Genomic DNA, 22,642 nt, shown 5'->3' on the forward strand with positions numbered 1-22,642 from the left:
ATATATATAGGTGAGTGATAGATCCCAAGCAGTAATGCGTATCGATGTACGGTGGGGGCGAGAGGCAATGATGGATGTTGAATTGGATACCTGATGTCCTCCTTGGCCATGGCACTCGTAGACACCGACAGGGTCTTCATCCCCGGTCTTTGGGGTATCGATGCACATGTTCGTATTAACGTTTCTTATCTGCAAATGAAGTTTGATTTGTCATATGTGCGAAGGAGATAACGAGAGAAAGAGAGATAGAGAGACGGATAAAATAACATTTGATGGCCGACAAACAATATTAGAAAACGGACAGCAGCTGGGTTATCGTTATCGTTATCGTTAACTTTATCGTTATCGTTATTGCAATCTGGCAAAGAGATGTTAGAAAGTATCGACCCTTGTGCCATAAATATACATTTTAGTCAAATTAGTAAAGGTTTTGTCTGGGAGAATTCGAGTTACGCAATCTGTACACGGGCTCAACAGAGAGGGGGACTATTAATACAATATATAACACATGGCTATATCTTAACGGTTTTGTGCTTCAACGGAGTTTGTGGCGGTCGCAGTGCTCTGTTGCATTGTGCTGTTGCTGTTGCTGTCGCTGTTTCCATTGGTAACAAACCTGATTGCCGCCTTGCCGATGGCAAGGATACAGACCGACGGGCTTCTTCAGGTAGCGCTTGCCCGAGGGCGAGTCCAAGCAGGTGCGACCGCCATAACCTAAGTTCCTTATCTGCGAAATGGGAAGCATAATATGTATGTGTATGTGTGTTTGTGTGTATCCATAAAATTGGCACATTAATGGGTTAGTCGGAAAGAACGAACGGGGTAGGTCTGGGGGCCATATCTCAGTTATACAGCCATTCTCCACATGCCACATGCTGAACAATAGCCGCGTGTTTCCCTTCGCGAATCGTAAACTGTGCAACTTACCTCGCCATTGGCCACCGCATCGCCGGGTATGAAGAGCTCCGGATATACGTTGTCCAAATACCACTGGAAGGACTTGCATTGCAGATCCTCACTGTTGATAAAGAGGGGGCAGATTGAAGTTAATTACAGTGTTGTCAGCTATATAAATGGAGGGTATAATCTGCTATCGCTAGATACGTTTTAAGCTGCTGAAACTATTATTAACTCTGTACATACTAAATTTGAGCAAATGTGGACTTTGTACACGTGATTATAGAAAATATATATGAGTAAGTTAGCTCTAGACTGGGAGCGAGTGACTGGGAGATACTCTGAGCTTTCAAGGCACTAAATTCATTTGAAGCATTTGTATGAAATTTAAATAATCAAACACAAAATAATAAAAAATCTAAATGTATATAGACATTAATAATCTGAGTATCGATAATTTGTTTAATCGATAACATTATAATTGCAAGCTCTATAGTAAAGCATGTCTATAGCCGTTGTAGGTTCTGCGATTGAACAGGGCTAAATCGTCGCATTTATATTCTGGTGTAATTCCTACAAAAATATATTTAAGTTGTCTTTAACAAAACCATTATCACATGTACCAATTTCTCGGTTCCACTTACTCTATTTTTTGTCTCCGTCTCTTATTTGTCACTTACATATCTAATGAACTTTAACTTCCTTTACCTTCGTTGGCTTATATTCTTTAATTTCATTCACTTATATTGAAGATGAATTTCCACAGAAAATATATTAAAGTTCTGCTCTTATTTCTCACCTACATGCAATAAATTATAAAATAAACTAAAACTCTCTGTATTTCTGCTTCCCCATTCAATTCACAATTAATTTATATCCCATCCTATCTAATCAAATTTACCTTCCTATATTCACTTTTATTGATATATTTAATATATTAAATATATTTGAGGTCTCTTAATTTGACTTTAATGAGTCAGTTCCACTCGTTCTTGCTTCATTCTCTCTCCTCCCCTTCGAATTCACCTACATTAAATATCTTTTAAAACTTCCTGTATTCCATTCAGTTCACAATTAATTTATCTCTCATCACATCTTGCTGTTCTTGACCTAAGCATTAGCTAAAACTTCCACAGATACCTTCAATTGGCTGTACAATCTATTAGGGGTCTCTGTTGCATTTTTCACTCTACTTACCGCAGCTTCTTGCGCTCGCTAACGTCACCATAGTCGCCTTTATCCATGCCAATGCGCTGATAGTAGTACTTGGCGTAATCATCCATCCAGACTTCAGCCAGACGAACCGAATTCTTTTTCAGCACATTCACGCCCGTGCGCCACTGAAAGCGAAAGAGATGCAGAGAGCGGAGATAAGGACAGAGGTATTTACATAGCAACAATTGGGCTGCAACTGACAAACGACAGCAAAAACAACAACAACAACAACAACGACACAGGGCACGGCGCCAAAAGCCACAGAAAATATTTGGCAAACAAACAAGCGGCTCTCGTACAATGGAGTCAAATCTGAATCTGGAGCGGGAGCTGGATCTGGAGCTTATCGCAATACCTCTTATATGTGAGCTGGGCGGTGCCAGGCAGCCTAATTACCTGAATGAGCCCGTTTTTGCTCATGTGTACCAACTTCTGCTGGCTGTCCACTTGCTACTGCTACCGCTCCTGCTGCTGCTGCTGCTGCCGCTGGCTGTTGCGGTGCGTCTCTGCGGTTATCTGTCTTCACCAACCACAGCTTCGCTCCATCTCTCTCTACGTATTGTCTGCCTCCTGGCCTATGTTTGCCATTGTGCTTGTGTATTGTTCTTGTTTATGCGCTCGCTGTCTGCACTGTCTGAGTGTGAGTGAGAAAGCCTCTGTCGGAGTGTGAGTGTGTGTGTTGCCCTTGCCTGCTCTGTGAGAGGCTTGTGGTTTATATGAAGTAGCTAGGGCCAGCGGCAACTTAAAGACTCGCATCAAATAGCAATGCACTCTTTAAGAGCATTTGAGACTAAATCGATGTAAATCGTGTGAATATTCGAAGTTTTTGAAAACAATTATTATAAATAGATCAGATTATGATATATTTGATTGTCTATTTAATTATTGGTTATTATTTATAAATCGGACTATAATCTGATATATTTAATTTCCTTTTTAAGCTACATATTCGGAATTCAGGATTCGTTATTGATTATGATGATCGATTAACATTTGTACAAAAGCTGTACCACCCTAATACTCATGTTAGATTGCGATCGATTAAATATACAATACAATACAATACAATACAACGTAATTGGATCCTGTGGCATTTCAGCAAGTATTTTGAAAGAAATTCGTTGAAAAGGCTTCCAAAAATGATTGCTAAATATTGCTAAATCACTGGGATGCCAAATTCAATCAATCATAGCTAAATAGCTATATGTATAGCTTGAGAGTATGTTGGCATGCAATTCAATGTAAAATATTTATGAAATGAAATTCGTATCGATTTATAAGGCATTTTCAAACACAACTTGTAAAAAGTTACAAAATGTAAATGGATTTGATTGTCGATATACGCTAAAAGCATATGAATAAGTCTACGAAGTAGGACAGCTAGTTCCCATCTATTTACATAGTTTAACTGCTGAAGTTGGATGGGAGCCTTTGTAGAAAATGAAAATGGAGCTGACTGCCGCTATGTGCTTCAAGCATATGCATAACTGTCAAAGTTCGAGCTCCGTTTGCCATCCTTCGATACAGTCAAATTGCTGAAGTTCAATTGGAATTTTGGCCACAAAGTTCGAAAACATGGCGAGATGATGGTGCGCCCTAGTCCTAATGGCCCATTTGCCCACAAGCATTAGCATTAGCTGCTTTTATGAGATGCTCAATAGGCTGCAGCCCACCACCCAAATTTGATGTCATTTTCGGCAGCTTATTGGCCGTCTCTATTGCGACTGGCATGTGGCATGTGCCATGTGGCGAGCAGCGTGCAGCGTGTACCGTGTGGCGTGTGGCAGGTATCTATACAGTTCGTTGCAGCTTAATGCATGACATACACAACAGTTGCCAAACTTTTGTCAAGCGTAAACCGTTGATAATTGAGGCAGCAGCCAAAGACTACGGCACAGCGGCCGCAGTGGCCGGCCCATGCATGTCCTTGCTCCTAGTTGCAGTTCCTGTCGAGCTTCTGGTTTGCCGTGTTTATGTCCTGCAGCTGGCACAGCCACTCGCTGCGGCTGCCATGTGCGACATGTGCACAGAGGGAGCCACTGTTGGGCCACTGTTGACCAAACACGGACCTTGGGCCACACACAACACAGAGCACACAGCACACAGCACACACACGCAGCAAACAAACAGCATACACACACTCATCATGGCTGGCTGTGTGTGCATAAGTTTTTAATTCTCAAATGGTTTGCTTTCGCATTCTGCCGTAGCGTTAATGAGAGGCCTGGTCTGGACACTTACCTTGTAGGGGGAGCGCTTGCGGAATATGTGGCCCACATGGGAGCAGGGCACAATTTCGAGAGTGCCGCCGCACATCCAGGTCTTGAAGGACAGCTCCAGATTCTCGCCGCCCCAGATATCAAAGCCCGAGTCGTAGGTGCCCAGCCGTTCGAAGAACTTGCGGTCTATCGAGAACAGACCTCCGGCCATGGTCGGCGAGTAGACGGGCTCCGATGTGCTCTGCAAATAAATGAGGAGAAAGGCAACAAACATTTCAGTATAAACAATTTGCTGACCAAACTAATGAACAAATATTTAAAAAGTCTGTTGGCCCAGTGCACTGGCATAAGCACATTTAATTCCCCTAACTGAGAGCCGGAGCGACTGGAGCGTTGGCTCGCTCGGCATCTCAAGTGGCCAACACCTAAGCAAACTTCTAAAGCCAGCCTGAGCTCCAGCTGCAGCTCCAGCTCCACTTGCAGCCTTTTCGTTGTGCAGCATCTGTGGAATTCTGTTTTTCCGATACTTTCAGCAGCTTGAAAACTCTTGAGGCTACATTTTATTTCTTACATATTTCCCTAAGTTGTTTCGCACCAGCTACATGACTCATTCTCTATCTCTTTGTCGGCACTCTCTTGTTTTGGATTTCCACAAATTTAGCTTGTAATTGAATATTTTGTGCTTTATATTTACTTTGCCTTCACTGCTGCTTCTCCTGCTACTCCTGCTGGGGCTGGTGCTGTCCTCTGACCAGCTGGCGTACCACTTGCTCTGCTCGAGCACATCTTTTGGCACATTTTGCATTTAATTGGAGAATTGCATTTCGTTTCCATTGCAATTTAATTACAATTTTTGCTTGTTTTGCAGCAACCAAGCAGCAACCAGCAACCAGCAACAAGCAACAGCTGCTTGCAGTTTCATGTCGGGCATGCCGAATAATTAAAAATAAATATCAAATTTTCTCTCTTCGTTTGCCGCACACAAATGAGTGGTAAACAAAAACATTACAAACGTCAATAATTTATGAAGACTGAAGACAATTTTAATAAACATGAGCTAATGGCGATTGTATTTCTCTTTCAGCAAATTATTTGAACAATTTTATAACGATTTCATTATGCATAACAGACAGCAGCCCAGAGCGATGCAAATCACACGCAACATTGCGTATACGTAATGTGATTTTCAACTGACAGACAGCTGGCATAAAGGAAATGTGAATCAACAAAGGCAACAAGAGAAACTCTCTTGTCAAACAACACACAAGTTCAAGCAATTACAAAGCAAATCGAGCAACGTGGCAAGAGGCAGAATTTTAATATTCCACATAAAGCTTGCAAAAATAATGAAAAGATTTAGTTTCTGTTGAAAAACTTTTTTCTTTTCTTATTTTGGTAAATGGCAAAGGGTTTCAGCTTGTGAAAGCTTACCTAAAAAAATTCGTCTGAAGGTTTTTCTTTTTTAATTGATGTCAGACTAGCCTTTTTTCAAAGAAAGTCTTGCTTAAATTACTTTCAATTTATATTGCCTTAAAGCTTCAGCAATGTTGAATATATATTTTAAGATCCAGCTACAAGCAAAACAAAGACTGAACAGTCTAGAAACTATTTGTTACTTTGGTAAAAACTATGAAGCTCTGATTATTTATTTACGATATACACTGATCATAGGACTCAAATCATCAAAGCCGAACGTCCAGCTAACTTAAAGCTCTTTTAAAGAATGAGCAATGCTTAAAGTGTAATTAAAGCTTACTTTATACAAAAGCTTATTAGTTGAAACCTAACTATTATCCAAAAATAGTTCTTCCGAAGATGTTAGGTAATTAACAATATAATTTATTTAGTATAATTAAAAATCAATCCAAATTCTTTGCTGCAAAGATAACTTAAAGCTCAGTCAAAACAGTTGAATTTACTTTTGTTAACGTATAGCAAGTTCCTTTGTAATCAAGGTTGAGCTGAGAGCACTCCACATACAGGCGGCATGTGGACAAAGTAAACAAAATTCTAAAAAGTCGACGAAGTTTGATTTTGCTTTTAGAGAGAGAGAGAGAGAGAGAGAGAGAGACCAAGGCAGAGGGAAGCGCAAAATAAATGAAATTGTCACCGACTGACTGCCTGGGGAGTTGTCAGCAGTGCCTCGGCTGCTGCGTGGGCATGGGCGTGGTCGAGGTGCGGGCGCGGATGTGGGGCGTGTCGTATCGCTAAGCAACTAAAAATATGTTACTTAAAGGCAGCGACAATAGAAAATGCAGCAGCAACAAGAGACAAAAGCCTGGCACAAGGCGCAAGGCACAAGGCACGAAGCACGAGGCACAAACAAGCAAACATCAGGCGAATGCTGAGTGAAATCTCCAAACGCGACAAGTGCCATTGTGTGAGAGTGTATATATGTGGGTGTGTGTGTGTGAGTCGCGTCATGGCCATGCCGGAATGCCAGACGGATGTCAGATAGTCAAGGCAAGCGACGAGCTGCAGCGACGGGAGGGAGGGTAGGGGAGAGTGCAGCGGCCAGGAGAGCTGGAGCTGGCTAAAACTATGCCTTTGGCGGCCGTTGGCAAATTCGCAGTGTGACATTTAATAAACGCTGCTGGCGCAAGACAATAAAAGAAATAGAGAGAAAGAGAGGGAGGCAGGGAGAATGGGGTTGGTATAGAAAGGGGTAAAATAACAACAAAAAACAACAGTTTTGTAGGCAAATATAAGCAGTCGTGAGAGGAAGAGAGAGAGAGAGAGAGAGTGGGAGAGCGGGAGAGGCTATAAGAGACCAACGGAAGCGGACGGCCATTTTGTTGTTGTTTTTCATTTTATAAATATATATATATATATATATATATATACATATATACGTATAGATATTTTTTTTGTTGCTGCCGCCGGAAGTGACAGAACAAATGGCAAAAGTGAAAAGCAGCAGCAGCAACAACAACAACAACAACTAACGCAGCCTTCAGCTGAGTGTGAGTGTGTGTTATGTATGCATGTGTATGTAAAAGGATTTTATTGTTATAGTTGCGTTTCTTTTCAGTTTTTTATTTTTTGTTTTTTTTGTGTGTGTGCTCAACATCCTTTAATTTTTTGTGGATATTGGGTATATTCTAGGCAGGGTATGCAGGGCAGCTGATATACTCATTTAATATGAATTATGCAAATAGCTATATATACTCCGTCATCATATTAACTGCGCTCACTCCAGCATAAATTATATGGAAGTCCATTTCTGTGCTACTGCAGGGTATTCAATATTCGTTCGCATTGCTCGCGGTTGGCCATTTGGTTTTGTTTCATGCGCACAGGAAATTGAAGTAAAAACGAAAATAAGTTTCTTGCGAAAATAAACTGAAATGAAATAAAATTCAGCGCTGAATAAATAAATAAACACCAAAAAGATGGGGAAAATTGCAGTTGCACTCTCGGCGGCACTCACTCTGCCATTCTGCTATTCTGCCACTCTGCCACTCTCTGTGGCATGTGGCCATGTGGCATGCTACTGTTGCGCTGCCAGTTCCAGTTGCCGTTTTATTCTTGCTGTGTAAACAAAGTCGCATAACTTTTCGCTTTTGCCATACGTCGTCAACGTTCGCATATAATGCGGCTTAAATGATTCAACAACGGATAAATATAGCTACTTTTTTCTGCCATGAGCGTGTGTGTGTGTGTGAGTGACTGTGTGTGTGGAAGCAACAAACAAATCATGTAGAGTGCAGCCAGCGGCATGCGGCATATGAAATGAGTTTGTTTGCGGCTGCAAGAAGTGGATGCCCGCCAGGCTCAAGGGCTCAAAGGCTCAAAGGCTCAAAGGATTCACAAGGCCCAAGGCCCGAGACTGCCTTTCAGCACTTGTGTTAAAATTCACTTGATTTATAAAACAATCAATCAATTTTTATATAGATTTTCCCAAACAAAGACCTCAGTCTTAGCATAGGCAATCAGAAGAGGGCTCTAACTGAAATAGCCAAGTCAAAGACGTCGTGATTTATATAAAGATACCCTGTTAAGGCAATTGATGTCTTCAGATGATATATACGAAATCTAAGGATATTTCGATACCAATTGCAACTACATTATGGCTCGATCTGGGCTCGATGGGTACCATTTATAAATCAATATTATTATAAGATATATACTTCAATTTAGTTTTACAGAAATTATTTTCTCAAACCTAGTCTATAATATGCTATAATACATGGGCAAATTTTTCAACATTCCCTTAATATTGTAGGTTCTCTAAATTTCTATATATCAACTTTATATTTCTATAATCCGTAATTCAATTAATGGCTTTGCAGATAAGCCGATAATTTCTTTTAAGGCTCTGACGCCCCTAAATAATGCAAATGCTCCATTGAATTAATGGCCTTTGAGATGTCGCAATGATTTCTTGTGGCAAATCTTAAGCTGCTGGCGAGCCAAACTCAAGGCTACCCGTTGGCCCTGCTGCCTGCTGGGTATGTTAAGTGGTGCACATTTCTCACATGGCTTCAATGCGGTGCGTAGCGACAGCCTATTTAGATATCAAATAAATCTAGCGGCATTTATTATGTTACACAGTGACACAATTTTAGCTGAAAAATGACGGGTCCTTTGGCCGCCAAAGCCATTCCTCAAGAGCAGAACGGACAGCGTAGAAAGAGACAGAGAGAGATGGGGAGACCTTGAGGGTGGGGAAGTAGCGAGTGGTTTACTAGAAAATCCTTGCGGAATCTGTCGCCGTAGGCAACCGCAAATTAAGCAGGCGAAAACGAGGAAGTGGCCCAGTTGCGCGTGTGTGTGTGTGTGTGTGTGTGTGGGTGTGTGTGTGATAAACAGGCGCCGCAATGAGTGCTATGGAAATAATGTGCTAACCTGCGGGCTGCCAGCAGCAACAACCACAACAGCAACAACAACAACAACAACAACAACAACAGCTACAGCCACAGCCACATTAATATCAAATAAAACAGTCACGAAAAGCAGCAGGAGGCGCCAAAAAAAAATATGCCCAGGAATATCGTAAATGTCAGCCTCGCATTATGCGGCAAAGTGGCGAGGAAGCGGGCGGGGGCCATTGCCGAGCGCAAATAGCTTGCAGGCCACGCCTCTCTTCGGGCCGCCGTGGGGCAGGGCAAGAGCAGAGAGTGCCTGCGGGCCGAAGCCTGCCAGCAGCAGCCTGCAGCAACAAAAATGTTAGGGAAAATACGTGAAGAAAAGCTCGCAGGAAGGAAAAATGCTGCTTGACATAATGTGAAGTTGACTTTTGACAAGTGCTCCTAGACACGCCCCCTTTACCACTCCACCACTCCACCACCACTGCAGCTAACACAACACACACGCACTCATACAGTTGTATCTCTGCAGCTTAAAGTGTCGCTCAGCGGGCGGGCGATGGCGGCAGGCGCCTACTTGAGAGTTTTCATGCTCCTTTGCATCGCATTTGCATGAGGTACGACGCACGAGCGCTAAAAAGTCGCCGCGCCCAGAAGAAAGTTAACAGTTGTATAAGTTTTAAGTAGAACTTAAGATCCGCTGGGAAGCGGAGAGAAACCAAGGGAAACAAATTCGGCTGAAGGCTGAAGTGGTGCTGCTGCTGCTTAACCCGCTTAGCTACGCTTAAGGACAGGGCTCTTAAAAAGCTTATTAAAATGTTTAATGTGGCACGCACACACACACACATACACACACTCAAACAGCCACACACACATGGAAACACCCACAATCGTTGACCGGCAGGCGACTGTTACATGAGACGCATCAAATTAGCATAAAAAGTTCAGCGCTGCTTTGGTGATTTTGCTTTGATTACCGGTTCAGTGGACCGTTAGCGAGTGCTTAACGTTCGCCAGCAGCAGCTGAAGCTGGAGTTGGAGCCGTTGGGAAGGCAGCAGAGGCATCCCACACGCCCATAACCCTAACCTGGCGCGGCACAGTCCAGGCAACGGCATACCGACTGTCTGCCATTCAGCCCGAGGCAGGGGCGTAGTCAGGACAACCAACAAGGGGGCGTTGTCTACGATGTGATTTCGAGCAATCCACGGCAAAATTAGATGAATGAAATACGATATGCTAAGCCGTACGACGGAATGGAATGTCTGCCTAATTAGGGAACCGTAGCAAAGGATTTTCGTTTTATAAAATACGACCAATGAAATAAATAATGGAATTAAAAATATATGAATGTGTGCAAATACCATTTGTTTATGTAACAGTTTAATTTACAAAGAAAGAAGAACATTTCATCATAGAATGATTTTGTTTAGAAATGATTAAAGTTCGTTCTAGTAGAGTTTCAAGTTGGGGTCCTTTTATTTAAGCGACTTTATTATTATTCACATTTGTTTATAGGGCAAGCATCTTATATATGGACCAGTTTTCATAAAATAAGAATACTTCATTCACAGCAGCCAAGATTTAAGTATAGACTTAAGATTTAATCTAGCCGGGGCAGCGCTCTACCTTTTCATCTCATCGCTCAGTCTCGCAGGGAACTTTATATTACTTGGTAAAATATAATGAAATTTTTAAGATTATTATCTCTTTTCCCTGTGCATTTTTAAAGAAGTTCTAAAGTAAAAGTAAACTAGGTTTAGTAGAGTTCCCCTTTAAGGCGGCGTCTCTGCTAAGCTCATAAAACGCAGCAGAGATTCGAGCGCGTGGAAAACTTTGTTCGTTTTTACACGCAGCGCGTCCTGAAAGTGCAATAAAAGTAAAGTGCAACGCTGCGTATTAAGCAGTAAAATGCGCGCACGTGCAAAACGCCAAAACACACAAAACTTGCAGAAACAAACAGAGACGGACAATCGAAAAAGAGGGAGTGAGAGAGAGAGAGAGAGAGAGAAAGAGAAAGAGAGAGAGAGAGAGTACATGTAGTAAAATTTATGAAAATTAAAAGCAAGACGCTCTCGACCGACGTCTGCCTGGGACAGCAAATAGTAAATAACGTCGTCAAAAATGGCGACAACATCACGTGCCGCAGGGCGGAAGTGCGGAGCGAGCTGCCCCAGACCGGAAATGAGCAGGGTCGTGTCAAGTTAGCCGCTTATTTAATTTGCCGCGCAGTTATTCAAAGTTAAAGTAAAACAGCAGTTGGAGCTCACGCTTTAAGTAATATAATTACAATTCACTGAGAGGGGGCAGAGAGGGGGAGCGAGGCGACGCCTCTGCGCACGTGTGCATGAAACATCGTCCATCTGTGTCTAACAATTCGGTCTAACAATTCGTAAATTCTGGACCCACTCAGCCACATCTTCTGCAAAATTGCTGAAAATGAAGTTTTTGATTATGCGCAGCGCGCACTCAATTTGCATGCGATGGGAATAGCCGCAGCGAGCGGGTGGTCGGGGAGGGGAGAGGGGGCCGCCCAACGCAGCGAAGAGTTACGGAAACTGCCTTTAAGTACGTGACTATTACTAGTTTATGGCGCACATGATGATAAGTGAGCATCATTGAACCAGGCCATAAGCAGCACATTAATTACGCAAGTTTCGCCCGAATCGATAAGGGGCATTACTGAAATACACGAGGACTTGAGAAGTTTGCCTGAACTTGGCTCAACTGATGCCCAATTTCCGAACTTTAATTCCGCATTAGCCTCTGCTAATTGGAGAAACTTTCAAGACAGTAAGAGTGCCTTGATTATGGCTAATTTTGTACATTATATATAGTGTATATATAAGTAGGTATATATACTATATATATGTAGATACCTGCAGTAATATTAATAGTGGTTTGACTGAGCACTAAATGCTATAAATTTAATGATAAACTCAATATTTCGAAATAATTTAAAATGAATCGGTAACATAATATATATTATTTAATATATATTTTATCGTTATTAACTTATATATTGATATTGAGCTTAATAATAATTTTCTATTCCACAACAATTCGAGATCAGTCGCATTATTATATTTATGACCGCAGCTTTATATAGTAAGTATTATTGAATACAAATACATTACGAATAAAGTATTTATTATTTTATCTTTTTTTATATATTTTTTTTAATTTAATTTTTTTTTATTGTTTTAATTTCTAGTATTCCAAATTATTAGAACTATCACATCTACATAACCATTTACATTGTTTGGTTAACTCAATTTTATATTATTTTATTAAATAGCAGCAGATTTTCTGTAATTAAACAAAATATGTGTATTTATTTAAACAAAATATGATTCTAAAAATGTATTTATTTTGCTGCTATAAAATAAGAGACCATCAAAATTGATTAACTCGGAAATTCTAAATCAATTTGATTGCTTATATGTATGTGAAAATTTCCTAGCCTATGATATTAAGATTAAAAAATAATCAAATATTATTAATAACATTTGAATAGTAAATTAATATTTATCACAATTTATTTTCGTTAAAAAAATTAAAATAAATAAACTAAATTAATATAATCATAATAAACATACCATAGCTAAGAAAAAAATCTAGATGAATATTATTGTAGACAAATATATTCTATATATACAAATGCATATATATGTGTAAAGTTATGTATTCAACTATCTATGAACACTACCAAACTCTATTTGAACTCAATTCAATTTAATTGATTGCAACTCAATTCTCAGCTACTTTAAAAGTAAGTCTACACGTAATGCACAAAAATCCAAGGGCTCAAAGTTGGAATCAAGTCGAGGCCGACCTATTCGAAATATGCATTTGCTGCCCAATTAATAAAGACTGCAGACCTGCAGGCTGAAGCGTTGAGGTGCAGGCAACTCAAACATTTGCTCCACTTTTTGGAAGCCAGGAGACTGACTGAAGAGAGACGGCTAACGTTGATGCTGATGCTGATGCTGATGATGATGGTGATGGTAATGCAGCTGCTGATGATGATGATGATGCAGGGGCTAATGTCGTGGGTGAAGTAGAGTGGCGCCAGCCAACTTTGAGCTGCTTTGCCATGCAAAAATGCCAAAGCTATCGCTATATATATATATAGTCATCTATCTGCATGTCATGGCTGCTGGAGTGATAAAGGGGCTGCAGATGGAGCTGTGGGCTAGCGCCACAATGTTGTCTGCCATGCACGAAATATCGGTTGCGAAAATTGCTTAAAAATGAACCAACTGCTGGCAGTTGATGGATGGGCTCGCAAAGTGGGGCCACTTGCCGCCCTGGCCATGCCCCCTTGGCCTAAGCAGCAGTCGCTGGAGCAGCCGGGGCTGGGCGGGCACTGGCATTCAGGCTGAACATCAAAATGTGTTTGTTTGAAGTGCAAGCGACGCAGAAAGAATAACGAGACTTTAAAAATTTCATATCTACTTTTAGAAGTTGCTGCTGTTGCTGTTACTCTTGCTGCTGATGTTGGTGTTGCTTATTTCCATAGCGTTTTCTCATGCATTTTTGCTGAGCACACACATACAGTGATATATGTACATACACTATCAGGTTTGTCGTAGTTTATACCGGCACCAAACCATTTCAGACAGACCAGAGATGTGCTTACTGGAGTTGAAATATTCACAGATCAGCATACTAATGGTCTAGACAAAAGTTTCTTGAGAGCTGCTGCATGCCCAATATAACATAAGGAAAGTAGCATGGCGTGAAGTGAACTATCATTGGCATTCGAGTTTTGCAATCTATCAAAGAGCATCCTTATGCTCAGATCCATATATGGATCTACATTCAAATATCCAGCTGGCCATCTGTCTGTTTCTCTCTCACTTCATCAGCCTAACTTTGAGCACCCATGTACATTTATCTGCCCATTTATCTCTTAGCACAAGCTTCTGGCCAAAGTACTTCGAGTGAAAAAATTAAATTTAAATATTTAAGATAGTTTCGCTTTGCTTGGAGCTCATTGTACATGTGGTATGGGCATGTGGCAAGTAGTTCGGGTATTTGATAGTCACGCATGCCACACTTAAATATTTTATTTTTTTTCCTAGTTCCTTTTTTGCTTCTTTTCGAGTGTGTTGTGCATTTTTACGAGCGCTTTTTAATAAATCATGCGCCACGTAAGCAGACTTTCATACACAGCCAAAAACACTGCCAGTCTGATGTGTGTGAGTGTATGCTAGTGTATGTGTGTGTATGTGTGTGGGTAGTATTTGTCTACCCTTCTTCTCGCTTGAGTGAGTGATTTGCATATGTTGCTGCTGCTGCTGCTGCTGTTGCTGTTGATGCAGCTGCAAAAAATGTTCCAGCACACAAATCACATTGGGGCAATGGCTTGGACACGCCCACAGCGCCTACTGTTGCGTCCAGCTGCCGTCCAGCATCAGTAGTGAAAATGGTCGTTAGCCACGCTTTTCATGCGAACATGCAACGACGAAAATACGACTCCCTCTCTCTCCCTCTCTCTCTCTATTTCTCTCTCTCTCTCGCACACACACACACAAAGGAAATGCCTGTTCACAGGCTCGTTTCGGGGTCTTTGCCTGGGTGCAAATTAATACACTTGCGAGCGTTATTGGGATTGCAGCGTGATCTTGTTATTGTATGCCCCACCTGCCCACCCAACCACCAAATACGCAAACCAGCCCACCAGCCAACCACCACTTACTGCGGTTTTCGGTACTTCAGCACCCGTAATAATAACAGCAGCAGCAGCAGCAGCAACGAGCCCAACAACAATTGCTGCGAGCTGCCAACAATATTTGCGAGTACTTCCACTGCACGGCTTAATATGCAAAGTTATGAGACTGAGCTCCAGTTTTCGCTGGTCATATAGGACCTACACAAATTTCGAATAGCCTTCGGCTAGGCAGAGCTTCAATAATATTGATGTTCAATTTAGAATCTAGGGCCTGGCACTTCATATATGTTATGTTTTAGTATTTTAATTGCATTTGCCCATAATCCGTGTTAATGTCTTGTCAATTATATTTAATATTAAATTGCTGGATATTCAGCAAATATCTTGAGAAATAATTGCGAATGTTTTTGTATTTAATATTACATATAATTACTATTAATGAAAAATATTCCTCTAATTAATTGCAATGCACAATAAAAGGAAATATGTAGTGCACAGTTATTGCGTAATGAGAACAAATGGAATAAATAAACACTCTGAAGAAAATATGTGGAAAATGCAGATTAATATTTCATATATTGTAAATTATAAATAAAGTTCAATTGAAAAGTCTTAAACTTTATTTACATAATGGATTTGCATAAATACAATGCTCGAGATATAAATTATAAATTTTGTATCTATTTTGTGCACTCAACTATGATATATAAATATGCATATAAATAATGTATAAATTTCCTTTTTGAAATTTATTCAAGTGCTGTGATTAACCGCTTGCTTTCTAGTTAATTATTTATATGAGTTTTATTAATTATGATACATATTGTATTTTAAGAATATATTGTTATTTATTAATAAATTTTCTTTTATAACATATATTTTCTATAATGATATTATAAAATATAGAAACATATTTTTTATATATAGATATCTATTTTTCATTATATTTAAAGGAATTTCATATTCCTAAGAAAATCTCACTCTCAATACAAACGATGCATGCCTATCGCATCACGTGACCATCTCAGTGGGCGCCGCGTCAAGTGCCAGTTAAGCGCATTAAATTGCCGGCCATTTTATAATTTGGAATAACATAATTTTGCCATTATTAACGGGCCACACCACAAGCGCCACAAAGGCCCTCAGCGGCGTGGCAACGCGCACCGTGCAACGTTTTCCGTGCTCCGTGTTCCACGCCCCGTGCTTCATGCTCCACACTCGGTGCCACTTGTGCCACATTCCAAACAAATGTGCAGCAGACTTTCAGGCGAGTGTGAAATATCGCCACAGATTTTCAGTGTTTGGTTGCACGTTTAATTAAACAAAGCCCGGAAAATGTATACATAACGTGTATATATGTATATATATAGTATATATATGTAAGGGATATAAGCTGAGAGGGAAAAAGGCTAAGCTTTATGCCAGGGCAGCTATTTTTTGGTTTTTCCTTTTTTTTTTTTTGCTGCTCACCGCCCGCTTGTTACAACATTTCAATTAAAAGTTAAACTGCATGTAATTTCCAGGAAATGTGTAAGTAATAACACTGTCCGCTGCGCTCTACTTGAGCCAAATTAATTTGCGAAATAAAAATAAAAACACAAAATCCCACAAAAAAAATAAAGGTTAGCCAAAAGGGTTTGTTGCGCCAGACCCAAAGCTGGCCTGGTATTAATTAAAACAAAAAAAGGCCGTTGAAAAAAAGTTCTAAAGCCAAAAGCTGCGCGATTTGGATTTGTAGGCCAAAGGAGGCTTTAGGGGTTCTTTTCTGCCACCAGCATTGGGTTACGTTTTGGGTTTCCCAATTTCCAAACTAAATTCAATTTCAGCTGCTGCGATTGCCGTTAGACAGTTAGGCCATTGCACACTCATTGGAAATGGTTGAACGAGGAGGTCTAATGGCTGTTGGCTAAGATAAAAGGCTAAAGGAAGCTGAAGTTATGTAAGGGATAATTATTGCTTATTAGGGCAACAAGCGGAGCGGTCTTTAAAGGTACGATAGCAGAGAATATTTATGTTTAGTCAACATTTTGTAATCGAAGCAGCTTCAGATCTATCGATATATTTGGTAAACAGATATAAATTATGGGCAGGTTAGAGATAATCTCCCTTTAGCCCTGCCTCTTCGTAATATAACAATATGTAAGTCAGCTTGACAGCTTGTGTAGCAGAGCGGTGCGGGTACCTCCTAGTCGTACCCTACCGTCTTGCTTGTCTTCTCTTTGAGTATATGCTACGCTGGCTGGAGCATAGATTCATTGTGGGTCGCAGACACGAAGAGCATTTAACTCAAGCCAAATGTTTGCAGTTTTTATTTATGTAAATGCTCAGAGTGCCAGCCAGTCGCACTTTCAATTAGCCGCCTACGCGCCGCGCCACGCCCGCGAATTGCCTTTAATTTTGAAACTATGAAACGAGATACGCCATAAATAGGTGATAATTGCCAGACACAAAAACAGTAAATAAAATGCTGTACAATGAGTGTAGCAAATAGAAAAGCAAATTTTATTCACAGATGCAAATTTTCAGTGTGACACACAAATAAAAACCAAACAACAATCAACAGAAGCAAATAATAAACAAGCAAAAATAAAAATTGGAGCATAGGAAGTGTCGGTTCTACTCACAGAAATCGACAATCGACAAACATTTTATGTAAATACATCGGAAACTGACAACTGACTCTGGAGCGAGCTTTATTTTACCTTCCGGCGTAGGAGATAAGGGCAGAGAGCAAGCTTTAAACTCTAGCCATCTCTCTCTCACACACCCACACATAGTAGGCATGCCTATGCATACCTAAACAGCCATCACATGTGTCCGGGGCCTTGTAGAGATCAGAGAGGGCAAACGCTAAGAGTAAATAAATGAAACTGATGGCCCAGCCGAATGAAATATGAAACATAATCGAGAGCTGACAGAAGACAGACAAACAAAAAGAGAGACAGAGAAAGAAACAGTGAGCGAAAGTGGATCGAAAAGCGATTATGTAAAACACTTTCGGTGCTGAACATGAACGGCAAACCGAATACCATTTGAGCTGCTTCGGCGGGGAGTACTTAACTGTACAACAGGTACGACAGGTCAAGCTGCACATTAAGGCAGGGAATTTCGAAACAGAGACTAGAATAGTGGAAGGAACCAAAAAGAAGAAACAAAAAGTGAGCCCAAATCACAAATAGCTCTCTTATGGGGGCTATGCGTGAAAAAGAAATTGGAATTTAGATAAGTAGTGATTAAAAAGAAATCAATTGCTGCACACGTATATTTGACTCCATCTGAATTTTCCTGCCAAAATTTATAAACACAGTTCTCCTCCAAACACAAACCGTCATACCCCGAAATACGCTCCCCAAGAGTATTTAAAGAATTGCTTCAGCGACGCTGTCTGATAACAAAATCCTTTTAGGATTAGGCCCGGCACTAAATGCGAAACTGGAGAGAAAGAAATCAACATTTAAATGGGATTTTAGACCCAAAGTAAATACATATACACACACATATATATATGTATGTATGCATTGCTAGAGTAAAAACTATTGTGTCGAAAAAACATGTTCCAAATTCAGCTCAGATTTATTGCCCAAGCTTCGGCAGCTGGCAATGATGGAAAAGTTTTCAGTGTGCACTGCGTGCAACTGTAAACAGAAGAAGAGAGCACAAGGAACGTAGAAAATTAAAAGAGCAGTCTGTGCGATAAGGTGCCAAAAAGTTGGATAATAACAATTGGCATAACAGCTTCAATAAATGCTTCGATAAATGCTAAGAAAGTGCAAAAGAAATCAGAAAAGTGTTAAATAAGAAACAATTTACATAAAAGCATTTCTTTCGGTTTGATTGAGTGTGCGTAGTTTAATAATCAAATTATTGGCTTTACAGATGGCATTGGGTGTTGTGCCTTGCGCGCTGATGGATGCGGAATCCCATTGACTTTGACATAAATGCGTAATCGACTTTAATATTAAAGCGGCGCCACGCCCAAGTCACATTCCACATTCGCACATTCGCACAGACGCACACATACAGACACACAGAACAAATACACTCTCAGTCAGGATGCTTTGTAAATTGACTGCTCAACATTTGTCATTGGGGCGCAAGGCAGAAAATTTCGCATACGCAGCGTATTACAGAGCTCACAAACCACTCGACGCAACGAGGCAAAAATGCTCTAGCTTCATGTTATGCACGATTTCACAACAACAACATCAACAAAAATGACAACAACAACAACCACAACAACAACAACAACAACGTAAACGTAAACGTGAAAGTAAAAATGGAAAAAGGCTCTCAAAACGCACGCATAGGCAATCAGAATAGCATAAACCTAAAGCGCAAGAAATGAAATGAAACGTGCACTGCGTGAGTGTGTGTGCGTGCTCCCTCTGTGTATGTGTGTGTGTGTCTGTGTGTGTGTGTGTAGGGTATTAGAAACCATTTACCTATCCACACAGGCCCATTACACATGCACATAAGGATAAGAGACGACGACAGCCAAAACAATTTTTATAGGTGAACTTTACCTTTGCTTCCCCTTTGCACTGCTCCACTATGGAGCAGACTCGTGAAATGGGCGGCTTGGCGTATCAACAGCACTTTGGGCGTATAAACACAAAGTGCTGCTACTTGGCCGTCTCTCTGTCTCTCTTTATAAGCGTCTCTCTCTCTCTCACTCTCACTGTTTCTTTCTCTGTGCGTTTGCATTTTGTTTGTGCCTCGCTTCGCTGCTTAGTTTAGGGACTGGCCAACGTGGCGTATGTGCGTTTCCATTTCACTATGTAATGCCACGGTGGCATATGCTTTTGTTATTTTTTTTTCCAAATAATTAGATTAGTGTTTTCGCATGAATACGCACATAGTCAAAGCAACGTTTCCAGCTAGCCTTAACTGACAATCAAAAATAAATATGCTGACATAACTATGAAATTCTTGTTTAAGTCTTCAACTTTAATTTATCAAAAACTTTAGTGTGTACATAAATTAGTTAGGCGAGCGCTCGCTCATTTAAGATGCTAAATCAAATGCTATAAATATGTATGTAAATACAGATTAAATACAGATTCCGTTCAAGCAAGCGCTCACTGTATTTACTTTAACGAGCGGAGCTTTTTATTGACGATCGCTGTACGCAGCCACTTTATATATTGACTCAGTCGAACATCAGCAACAACAACAACAACAACAGCATCACAACCTTCATAGCTGTGATCGTCGCTCCGATCGGCACAAGTTTCAGTTTCAATTCGGCAGCCAAGCAGCAAACATTACTCTACACGGCTTCAGTGCGCTCTTGAGAATTCATGATGAGAGCTCTGGCAATTCTGGTGCTAGGTCTTTGCCTGTGCCTGGCCAGCGTGCAGGCCGGCAAGGTGGGACAGCAGCAGGTGGGACCACAGCGACACCTGGTCTGCTACTATGACTCGTCGAGTTTTGTGAAGGAAGGTAAGTGCAGGCAGCGCAGAGTGAGCGAGGGCTAGGCAAAGTGCTTACGTAATCCCTAGAGACACTCGCAGAGCCGAGCGGCACTTCATAATTGGGCATAAATACTTAAGCGACATATATAAAGCAACAGCAACAGAAACTGAAACTGAAACAGAAACTCAAAATGAAATCTGTGCGTTAAGTCGAACTGCTTGGAAACAAAGTGCGGCTTATCAGCGAGTTTTGGAAATTAGGTTTATTTGTTTGTTTTTCTCGTGAGGCGATAATGAGCAGAGGCAACAATTTAATAAATCCCCGCGAATACACTGAGCGAAAAAGGTCGCACTTGTGAAAGAGACGAATACAAAATAATTGAGTTATAACTTGTGACTGTATATAAAGTGTATTTCGAAATTATGACAAACTAAATTTAATATTTAATTTTTAAAGTGTACATAATCTTATTTGCATTTGCTTTAGATTATCGCTTACATTAATTATTTTATTTGTACGTATATATCATTAGCGCAGAATATCATAAATATAAACAATTTCTTGTTTTTTTCAATGAAACTTATATCAAATTTAATTTCTCGAATGTTCCCTAACAAATTGAGTTTCAAAATACGAACTTTGCTTAGAAATAGCCCTTTCATTTCTTTCAGTGCATAACAAAGTTTGTTCTGCTTTGCTTTGCTTTGTATTCAGGTCTGGGCAAACTGGTGATTGATGATCTGGAGCCCGCCTTACAGTTCTGCGATTATCTGATCTACGGCTACGCGGGCATCGAGCGTGACTCGCATAAGGCGGTGAGTCTCAACCAGCAGCTGGACTTGGATCTGGGCAAGGGCCTTTACCGCACCGTGACACGCTTGAAGCGCAAGTATCCCAATCTGCGGATTCTGCTCAGCGTGGGCGGCGACAAGGACATTGAGACGGGCGAGGATGCCAAGGACCTGCCCAACAAGTACTTGGAGCTGCTGGAGAATCCGACAGGCCGTGCTCGGTTTGTGAACACCATCTACGCACTGGTAAAGACCTACGGCTTCGATGGCGTCGACATCGCCTGGCAGTTCCCCAAGAACAAGCCCAAGAAGGTGCACAGCGGCCTGGGCAGCGTCTGGAAGAGCTTCAAGAAGGTCTTCAGCAGCGACTTCATTGTGGATGAGCGCTCCGAGGAGCACAAGGAACAGTTCACAGCGCTGCTGCGCGACGTGAAGAACGCCCTCCGACCGGACAATCTGCTGCTCTCAACGACCGTGTTGCCCAACGTAAACTCCTCGCGTAGGTTCTTCACTGAGATCTTTCTAGAAAGTCTAGTTTAATCGCTTTGCATTTTGAATTTCTGTAGTGTTCTTTGATGTGCCCGCTGTTATCAACTATTTGGACTTTGTGAACCTCGCCGCCTTCGACTTCTACACCCCGCAGCGTAACCCAGAGCTAGCTGATTACACGGCGCCCATCTATGAGCTGAGCGAACGCAATCCCGAGTTCAATGTGGATGCTCAGGTTAAGTTCTGGCTGCGTCACAGTTGCCCCGCCAGCAAGATCAATGTGGGCGTGGCCACCTATGGCCGGCCCTGGAAGATGACTGACGATTCGGGCGACACCGGCCTGCCGCCCGTCTCCAAGGTGGTCGACGAGGCGCCCGTGGGCCCCCACACGCAGCAGCACGGCATCTACAGCTGGCCCGAGACCTGCGCCCTGCTGCCCAACCAAAACAACGCCTACTCCAAGGGCGCCAACGCGCCGCTCACCCGGGTCACAGATCCCGCCAAGCGTTTCGGCTCCTATGCCTATCGTCCTGCAGACAAGAAGGGCGACAACGGCATCTGGGTGAGCTTCGAAGATCCCGACACCGCCGCCGACAAGGCCGGCTATGTGCGCAGCAATAATTTGGGCGGAGTGGCTCTCTACGATTTGTCCCTGGACGACTTCCGCGGCCTCTGCACCAACGACAAGTACCCCATACTGAGGGCTGTCAAGTACCGCCTCGCTAACTAGGCTTTGCCCAATCTTAACTTTTCTCATGTAACCATAAAATTTAATTTTTAGAGGACGCATTAAAGATGAAAGTCATGTGAACTTGCAGTTGTTGGCTGAGCAGATTAGAGAAGTGGGCAAGAATAGAGAGACTCTACTTCTCTCTCCCTGAACTTCTCGCTTCCTATATATCGCTCGCAGTCGCCTTATCTCTTTTTTTTTCTCTCTCTTTGTTTATTTGCATGGTTTTCTCAGAAAATGCCAAAGAAGAATGTTTATGTTTTTAAAAGGCAAAAGAATTTTGAGAGGTATCTCTCTCTCTCTATCTCTGCCTCACTATCTCTCTCTCTTTGTCTCTTTAACTTACCGTCGCTCTAATTTCCCAACTCAATGTTAGTTTATCGCCTCGCGTAAAGTATTTAGT

The 22,642-nt window shown here is 41.4% G+C and overlaps 2 protein-coding genes across 5 annotated transcripts in view; one reads left to right on the forward strand and one right to left on the reverse strand.

Annotated features, from left to right (window-relative positions):
- The window catches only part of Pgant9 (polypeptide N-acetylgalactosaminyltransferase 9), an 88,676-nt gene that overhangs the window by 5,792 nt on the left and 60,242 nt on the right, over positions 1-22,642 (reverse strand). For 3 of the 4 annotated variants that reach the window (XM_089471843.1, XM_089471841.1, XM_089471842.1), the window contains 4 exons: positions 4,354-4,572; positions 2,095-2,237; positions 928-1,018; positions 617-727 (listed from right to left, as the gene is read on the reverse strand). In XM_089471843.1, coding sequence (XP_089327969.1) covers positions 617-727; positions 928-1,018; positions 2,095-2,237; positions 4,354-4,572 — 564 coding nt within the window. Of the gene's footprint in view, positions 1-90; positions 190-616; positions 728-927; positions 1,019-2,094; positions 2,238-4,353; positions 4,573-22,642 lie in introns of all 4 variants that reach the window. The other variant, XM_089471844.1, reaches the window with a different exon arrangement.
- Positions 20,034-22,320, forward strand: Idgf6 (Imaginal disc growth factor 6). Its single transcript, XM_089471845.1, has 3 exons — positions 20,034-20,256; positions 20,944-21,519; positions 21,587-22,320. The coding sequence occupies exons 1-3, from the start codon at positions 20,115-20,117 to the stop codon at positions 22,237-22,239; spliced, it is 1,371 nt and encodes a 456-aa protein (XP_089327971.1). The 5' UTR covers positions 20,034-20,114; the 3' UTR covers positions 22,240-22,320.

The sequence above is a fragment of the Drosophila arizonae genome, chromosome 5, assembly GCF_054131065.1.
Source record: "Drosophila arizonae isolate 15081-1271.41 chromosome 5, UAZ_ARI_1.0, whole genome shotgun sequence".
Taxonomy (NCBI): Eukaryota; Metazoa; Arthropoda; class Insecta; order Diptera; family Drosophilidae; genus Drosophila; species Drosophila arizonae.

What these genes read in the sequence shown, in the direction of transcription:
- Idgf6 (XM_089471845.1), top strand. Translation starts at nt 20,115, where the DNA reads ATGATGAGAGCTCTGGCAATTCTGGTGCTAGGTCTTTGCCTGTGCCTG. An exon ending in GTCGAGTTTTGTGAAGGAAG is followed by an intron (nt 20,257 to 20,943) that starts GTAAGTGCAGGC and finishes CTTTGTATTCAG; the next exon opens with GTCTGGGCAAACTGGTGATT. An exon ending in GCCCAACGTAAACTCCTCGC is followed by an intron (nt 21,520 to 21,586) that starts GTAGGTTCTTCA and finishes GAATTTCTGTAG; the next exon opens with TGTTCTTTGATGTGCCCGCT.